An 8,150-nucleotide genomic window follows, 5' to 3' on the forward strand; every position below is an offset into this window, starting at 1 on the left:
ATCGAACTTGTGTGCTATAATCGAATTATATTCTAGTTCCGGTCCCAAAAAAAAATCGAAAATCAGAATAAAAAATATTGTTCGAAAATTGAAAATTTCGATTGCCATGATGGTAGAGTGAGAGATAAGTATGAAGGCTTAGGAATTTTTTAATGCCATTTACTTCACAATTTAAAAATGACTTAAAAATTGACTGAGACTTTCTCCAAGTCTTCGAATACTCATCTGCAAATTTCTTCCCAGCTTGAAATCAAATTATAATAAAACTAAATAAAAAAATACAAGTGCATTTGATCTTGACCATTAAGGAAGAGATGCACACTGTGTTTAGATGTCATTGCTGACGTAATTAGTGATGATCACACTGATGATTTATCATCATCAGTTGAATTAGTAAACACTTTTGATTATTTTTATTATTTAAAATAAAAATTAAACCAAAAAAAATATTGATTGATTGTGTTTAAGGGATGGAATGTAATTTTTTTTTAATAGCAATTAGAGAATGCATAGGAGTGCACTAAATCATATTTGAACCATTAAAATAAATCTTGCTAAAGTTGTATATATACTACCAAATTTTAATTGTACACTGACAGAGCCAACACAAGACTGGGGTCCTGGCCCCCACCTATAATTATTTCTCAAATTCTTATTATTTTGTATAGAAATATAAAAAAAATCGTGGATAATAGTATTAACGACCCCCTTGAGAAAATATTTAGTGCATTCAGCTCACACGAACTTAAAATTTTGGCTGCACTAGTGTAATTGTATGTGTATTTATTTAATTGTGCACAATTTTGGGGGTTGTTAGCAAGTAACTATCTGCAGAAATAAGTCAATGACAAAAACTACTAGTCTTTGTCAAAGAAAATAATGTCATGTGCATGGGGATTTCTTCTCCAAGTAAAAATGTATATTTTTCTAAACTTTGATAGCTATCTTACTAGGGTTTAATTTATTAAGATTGAGATATTTTTGCCACTTGAAAATTTAAATATTTAAAGTCTACCCAATGTTCTTGATTTAATCAATTATTTATTTGTGAATTATGTGGAATTTTAAAATTGTTATTTTCTCTTGCAGACACACACCCAAATCAAATTAGTATTATTAATTAGTTTATATATTAAGACAAGACATAGTCACAAATCTTTCTTTTCTTTTGTCCGGTCCCAAATGTTATTGTCAATTCAAAATCCAAGTAATTTCATAAGTCTAAGTCTTTTATTTTTTTCTATTTTTTTTCCCTGTTTAATCAACCCTCCATTTGCAATCACGTTCCAAGTTTATATTTAATGTTAGGACAAAATGCAATAAAATAATTTTCAATAATTATTTAGTTTAATCAACCCTCCATTTTCTGTATTATTTAGTTTTCATTCTTTCAACTTTAAATATTGTTTTTGAAATCCCCAATTAAATATTACTATTCAATAAAATTTGTATTGGTCCTCCTATTTTGTACCGAATAAAAAAAAAGACAATTTTATCCCTTGGTATTACAATATTATATTACAATTTTATCCCTTGTGAAAAAACACACACCACATTTTGTGCAAGATTAGTTGTCCGCGGCCGTGAGTGGTGGCCACCACCATGCACCGCCCATGCCATTGCACGATTGGATGAACAACTAAATCCTCTATATCTAATTAAATTGTTAGTACTATGAAAATTAATTTTAAGTAAATTTTAATAAATTGCTTTTGAGAAGTTGATGAAAGCACACATATTCGCATCAATACGCTTAGAGTAAATTCTGAGCGGATCAGCCGATATTTAATATAAATCGGATTCCACTATTTTTTTTAATATATAGCACTTTTAAGTCACAACTCTTAATAAATCACGCTGATTATAATTAGGGTTAGAGGGGTTACGGGTTATGCTGAGTTTTTTTTTTCAATTATTAGAATCTTAATTATATTTTTATTTAAATTATCCACATGTTAATCATCCTATGACATCCGATTTTCCTATTAAAATAGGCCATCGGGTCTAAATTTGCACACATCCGCTAATAGTGTACGTACACTTTGATGAGATTAAAAAAAATGTATTTGTATTAATCAATTAATAAGCTAGTGATTAATTACTTGTTATATATTGGACTACAAGCTAATTAGTGACGATTTGTGGTGATCAATATTACTAGCTAGTGTAATTACATTTGACATCTTATTAATTAGTTAGATTTGACTATATTATATATATATACTAGGTTTCGATAACAATATTAAACCTAACTACATACCTAATCAATATTATTGAAATATATTTATTTTTTCTTAGGAAAAAATAAATTAAGAATTGTGTACGTAGGCATAAAGATGAGGTTGATGAAGTATATGTATATCGATTGACATTGCATGTGGATGTCAACTAAGCACCTAGTCACGTACTGTAGATGTAATTAAATGATGTGCCGTAGCGGTGGAAACGAGTGAATATGTGTTAATTGATCCAAGTTCGAGTTGTTATATGGAGATTGATACATCTGATTAACCGAATGTGATTTACATCTCTCGTATGCTTTATAAATTATTATACAGGAATATAGATTTACCCAGCGCACATATATGATTGACTGTAGATTCTTTCATTATCAAGATTACAGAAGATTCAATTAATGAACTTAATTAATTAATAATATAATCTAATTCATTTTTCATAATTCGAACTTATCCCATAAGCTAGAAATATTTTTAATTAGTGACCAGTTTCGTGGTAATTATTTCAAATAGTTTATTTAGTGGGTAGTTCATCTGACATTATCAGTGATTAATTTGAGTATTTGACTATAGTTTAGGTTCTTTTCTCAGTAATGCACTAAGCTAAATAGTCAATTCCAAATTAAAATTTTATGTAAACAATAACATGCAGTGGTGATCAAAATATCTTTTATAAAAAAAAAAAAAAAAGACAAAAGCCCCACTTTTTTGAAAAAAAAAAATATATCTTTAAATTTGAATTAATATGTCTTTACCACAACACCTGGACCCAAGAAAAAATCCCCACACGTTTTGACCATATCAGAGCAGGTAAGTCTACAAAATATTTGGACATAAAAAAATGTAGTATTTTAATACTTTGTACCCTTACAAAAAATAAATAGTATTTTTTACCCTCAAAGTGCAATAATTCACTTACAATCCACCTGAAATTGAATATTTGAAACTTAAGTAGGATAATTTCATAATTTATTGGTTTTTTTTATTTCATGGGTCCAAAATAACAAATTAAATTGTCATTTTCTTCTACTTACAGCCTACTTTCAAGTGTACAAAGTACGGAAAAACAAAAATCACATTGAATTACTGAAAAAAATTATATTTTCTTACAAACAAAAAATAAAATAAATTATTCATTTGATGAATACTTATAATTGATGAAAATATTTGTAAGAAAAATAATTTAAATAATTTGATAACAAAATAGCTAAAGGGATTTGTTACGTTTTTTTTTTTAATAAATACTTTTTTGTGATAAAATATACAATTTCATGAAAGATATATATTTAAGTTTTTTCACCCTGTAGGTTCGAAAGGATTGATGACTATACAAATTTTGTAACTTTTCATTTGAAATTCGGCATCCTAAAAAATACCACTAAAAATATTATATTAGCTTTAAAAATTAATTCGGGGGTGCATTATGCATGATTTATTGTGTTTTGAGGGTACAAAGTACTATTATTTTTTTCCAAGGGTGCAAAATGTCAAAATATTATATTTCAAGGGTGAAAAGGGAAGTAAGCCAAAAAAAATACGTACATCTTTATCCATCATACAAAGTTACGTTGCAAGGGGAAAAAAAATATATAATATATACAAGAAGCTAGCTAGCCAATAATTTAATAAAAAAAACGAAATAATAATCAATAATTAATTCAAGAATCTTATTATAAGTACATAGCAAATCTCTTGCTCAATTTGCCTCCCTTTTTTTCCTTTTGAACGTGACTTGTAGTACTATAAACTTTCCGTTTCAAATTTCCAAAATATATATTTTCTTCTCCACCATCTATAAAATTTTCATTTCTTGTTGTTAAGCTTGAATTTAATTCATCAATGGCACTTTTGTTTGTGGACAGTTTCCCTAAGCCAAAGAGCAAATTTCTCCATACTTCAATCAAGATCTTGGAAGTGTTTCTTTTACTATTAGGTCTCGTTTCGACTCTCGCGATAATAAAAGGTACGGCGGTAGTTCCGTATTCGTGCGAAATCGTGTTTTCCAGCCTATTAGGGTTTTGGAATTCATTCAAGTGTTTCTTGTCTTCTTCTCTTTACATTTGCCTCTTCCTCAACTTCACCGTCATGCTTATTGCCATCTCCTCCACTTTCCACCACCGCGAAACCGACAATCAAGACCACCAAATCAACAACCTTAATACATCAACCGGCCGTGAAATAATCCTCGTTGACTCACCACCACCATCAGCACCACCACCATCGCCACAACCACCACCACCACCACCACCCTCGGTAGTAGCATTAATTTCGAACGAAACCCTAATATCAGAAAGCCATCACGAGATCAAGACAAGAGAAATTGTATTACTACCGGAGTCCATCAAAGAGAAAAATATTGCGACTACGACGAGTGAAGAGGACAGCATGGATGCTACGTGGAAGGCTATAACTGGAGGAGGAAAAAAGCAAAGGACTAATACTATTAAAAAGAAAGGGTTGATAAAAAAGAGCGAAACGTGGGAAGTGATTCCACCGAGGAGGAGAAGTAACGATAAGTACAATAATAGGGTGGTGCAGCGAGTCGACTCGGAGGAATTGGTGGGGCCCGCGAGCCCAAAGTGGACGGAGCTGAGGAAATCGGAGACTTTTGACGGTGCGGTGGGTATGAGGCTTAGAGGAGGGAGGATCAGAAGAGACCCTTCGATGAGTATCGAAGAATTCAACGAGCAAGTTGAAGCCTTCATCAAGAAATTCAATGATAATATGAGATTGCAGAGGCAAGAATCTGAAATGAGGTTCTTGGATAATATTCAAAGAGGGGTCTAATTATTTATAATGTTTTTCAGTTTCATTATATTGCATGCAAATTAGTACATAATTATATATTAAAGTGGGGTTTAATATCATGGTTGAACATATTGTACATTAATGCTTGCTAAGTAAATTTAAGTAATTATTCAATGAAAAGTTATTGATTATAGTTAATTTCTTCATTTTTTTTATTGATCTATCATTGTAAATTAATTTTCTATTATGAGAATATTACTCAATTGTGATCACGTTCTAAGATATGCAAGGCCAGCCAAAGAGTTCGAGAGGAGAATATATACAAAATGAAGAATTTTATATTTTAATTACGTAAATTTATATATGAATAGTTTCATATATGATATTTAATTATTCAATTTTTTTTTTGAGAGGAAACGTGAATTTCATTAATGAGGAAACTCAGATTTTACAATATCAATAATAAAACTAGGAAGAACGTTCAACATAAAAGAGTCTATCGACGAAAGTCTAGCAATCTCATGGGCTGCACGGTTTGCTTCTTTCTTAACGTGACGAATCTTGAAACCTTCAAACGTGTTGGCTAAGCGTTTAATATCATCAATAACATTACCATAGACCGTGCGACTACCGAACTCTCCAGCAATAGCAGCAACTATAGTGCTAGAATCGCATTCGAGAACTACTCTACTCCACCGGTGGTTTTGGGCGAACTCCATAGCTTTGAGAGCCGCCATAGCCTCGGCTGAAGTAGGATCAATGAAAAGAGGACAATGTGTAGAAAACCATGCTAAGCAATTTCCATCCGATGTCCTTGCCAAACCCCCTAGCCCGCAACCATGTTCCACCGAAGCAAGTGAAGCGTCGACATTTATTTTCACCTCGTCTCTAAATGGAACCTCCCACTTGATACTCGATCTTTGCATCTTTAATGGAGGTTTTGAACGAAGAACTTCGGAAACAGACCCCCGCATCTCCATAAGAAAATTCTTTGCGAGCAAGATAATGTCAAGAGCCGAATAGTTGGCCTCCTCAAAGTATTTCTTGTTTCTTGCATACCAAATAGCCCAGCAGACCACAACACAATATTCAAAATCAATTTTATCAAGCTTCTTCTTCATTTGCAATAACCAATCCACAAGAGCGACGCGGCAATATAGCGGGATTGGCTGTTTGCAATGCAGCTCCTGAGGTTTCACATTTACTGTTCGCCGATGATACTATGCTTTTTTGTAATGCCAATATTTCTTCTGCTGAATGCATTAAGAATATCTTGCAAAAATATGAGCAGGCCTCGGGTCAGACAGTTAATTATGCGAAATCGTGCATTGCCTTTAGTAAGAAGACGAGCGTAGACACTATAAATTTGATTTGCTCGAATCTTAATATGGAAGTGGTGGACAAACATGATAAGTATTTAGGCCTACCTTCTGGGTTAGGAAAGTCTAAACGAGAAGCTTTCGTGAATATTCGAGACCGAGTTTGCCAACGTCTTCAAGGGTGGAAAGAAAAATGGCTTTCAAAAGGGGGAAAAGAAATTTTAATTAAAGCAGTGATTCAAGCTATCCCGACATATGCGATGAGTTGCTTTCGTCTTCCACGATATTTTACCGAAGAAATCGAAAGGTTGATGGCTAAGTTTTATTTGGTGGGAAGATAGTCAAGGCAAAGGAGTTCATTGGGCCAGGTGGAAGGAATTGTGTAAAAGCAAGGATTTTGGGGGTCTTGGCTTTCGAGACTTACACGCTTTCAATACGGCGCTATTAGCCAAACAAGTCTGGCGGTTGTTGGTATCTCCACATAGCTTACTGGGAAGAATCTTTAAGGCTAGATATTACCCACACTCAGACATTTTGGGCTCAGTTTTAGGGTCTAATCCGTCATATACGTGGAGAAGTATTTGGGGAGCGATAGAACTAGTGGAGAAAGGCTCACGCTGGAGAATCGGAAATGGGGCGAAAGTGAAAATTTGGCGAGATAAATGGCTTCCAAGAGAACGAACTTTTAAAATTTTCACTCCTCGAGACAACTGGCCGATTGATATGAAGGTGCAAAGCCTTATTGAAGGTAATACAGGTCTATGGAAAGTTAATACGATTGCATCTATGTTCTATGAGGAGGATCGGAAAAGTATTCTCTCTATACCCATTGAAAGCGCGATTAATGAAGATCGACTTATATGGCATTGCAATAAGAATGGGTTATTCTCCGTTCGAAGCGCCTACCATACCGCGGTTCATTTAGAGCAAGAGAAAGCGGGTGTTAATATTGCAAGTGGTTCATCTCTCGTTTCATCGAGCCCTTGGAAATGGCTTTGGGACTTGAATTTGCCGAATAAGATCAAGATCTTTTTATGGCGTTGTTGTAATAATATTCTTCCGACACGCCAAAATCTTACTAATTGGAAGGTTTTAGAGAACAGTTTATGTGGAATTTGTGGGGCTGCAGAGGAGGATGTTTTGCATTGTTTGTACTTATGTTCGTTTGCGAGGCAGGTTTGGGCGTTAAGTGGAGTGGCATGGTCGATCCATTGGCCGAATAATATTTAATTATTCAATTAACTAAACAATAAATAAATTTGGTTAATTTTGGAAAACATTTATTTAATTTGACAATTATTTTAGCAGCCCGTTCGGCTCTAGGCTGTGCATAAATGGGCCCAGGCCTTTTAGATAGCTAAGCACAATCAAGATGAAGAAATGGTATCGATGTGGATATTCAAATTTTCAAATAAATAAAAATATTAAGGCCAAATTACGGCTACCCCTGCTGTATGGCCAAATTATGAAGAAAAAAATCCCATCTTGTTTGGATAATTACAGCCACCCTCACCTTTTAAATATTTTTACATAAAATTTATGTAATTCGGTTATTTACTGAATCAAATCGTATTTTCAGTTCGGTAACGATATGAAATGTTGGCTTACCAAAATTTCGGTTCGGTGTTACCGATTTAGCATCCCTAAATTTACATCTGGATGAATATTTATATAAGATAATAAATAATTGATAGGGTGATTGTAATTACCCAAACACAAGGGATTTTTTTTTAATTTGATCATAACTCATGGGTGGACGTAATTTATATATATATATATATATATATATATATATATATATTAGTAAAATTAAATTCAATGAATGACTGTAAGGCATGCATGGCAT

At 33.0% G+C, this 8,150-nt stretch overlaps 2 protein-coding genes across 2 annotated transcripts; one reads left to right on the forward strand and one right to left on the reverse strand.

Moving 5' to 3' along the window:
- The first annotated feature begins 3,945 nt into the window (after positions 1-3,945).
- On the forward strand, positions 3,946-5,183 carry LOC148767796 (uncharacterized). The gene has a single exon (XM_088823443.1). The coding sequence runs from the start codon at positions 4,077-4,079 to the stop codon at positions 5,022-5,024; it is 948 nt and encodes a 315-aa protein (XP_088679569.1). The 5' UTR covers positions 3,946-4,076; the 3' UTR covers positions 5,025-5,183.
- Positions 5,184-5,413: 230 nt separating this feature from the next.
- Positions 5,414-6,106, reverse strand: LOC148767797 (uncharacterized). The gene has a single exon (XM_088823304.1). It carries the CDS (start codon positions 6,104-6,106, stop codon positions 5,414-5,416), a length of 693 nt encoding a protein of 230 aa, XP_088679430.1.
- Between the last annotated feature and the right edge of the window lie 2,044 nt (positions 6,107-8,150).

The sequence above is a fragment of the Erythranthe guttata genome, chromosome 9, assembly GCF_056151865.1.
Source record: "Erythranthe guttata isolate IM_541 chromosome 9, IM_541, whole genome shotgun sequence".
NCBI lineage: Eukaryota > Viridiplantae > Streptophyta > Magnoliopsida > Lamiales > Phrymaceae > Erythranthe > Erythranthe guttata.

What these genes read in the sequence shown, in the direction of transcription:
- LOC148767796 (XM_088823443.1), top strand. Translation starts at nt 4,077, where the DNA reads ATGGCACTTTTGTTTGTGGACAGTTTCCCTAAGCCAAAGAGCAAATTT.
- LOC148767797 (XM_088823304.1), bottom strand. Translation starts at nt 6,106, where the DNA reads ATGAAGAAGAAGCTTGATAAAATTGATTTTGAATATTGTGTTGTGGTC.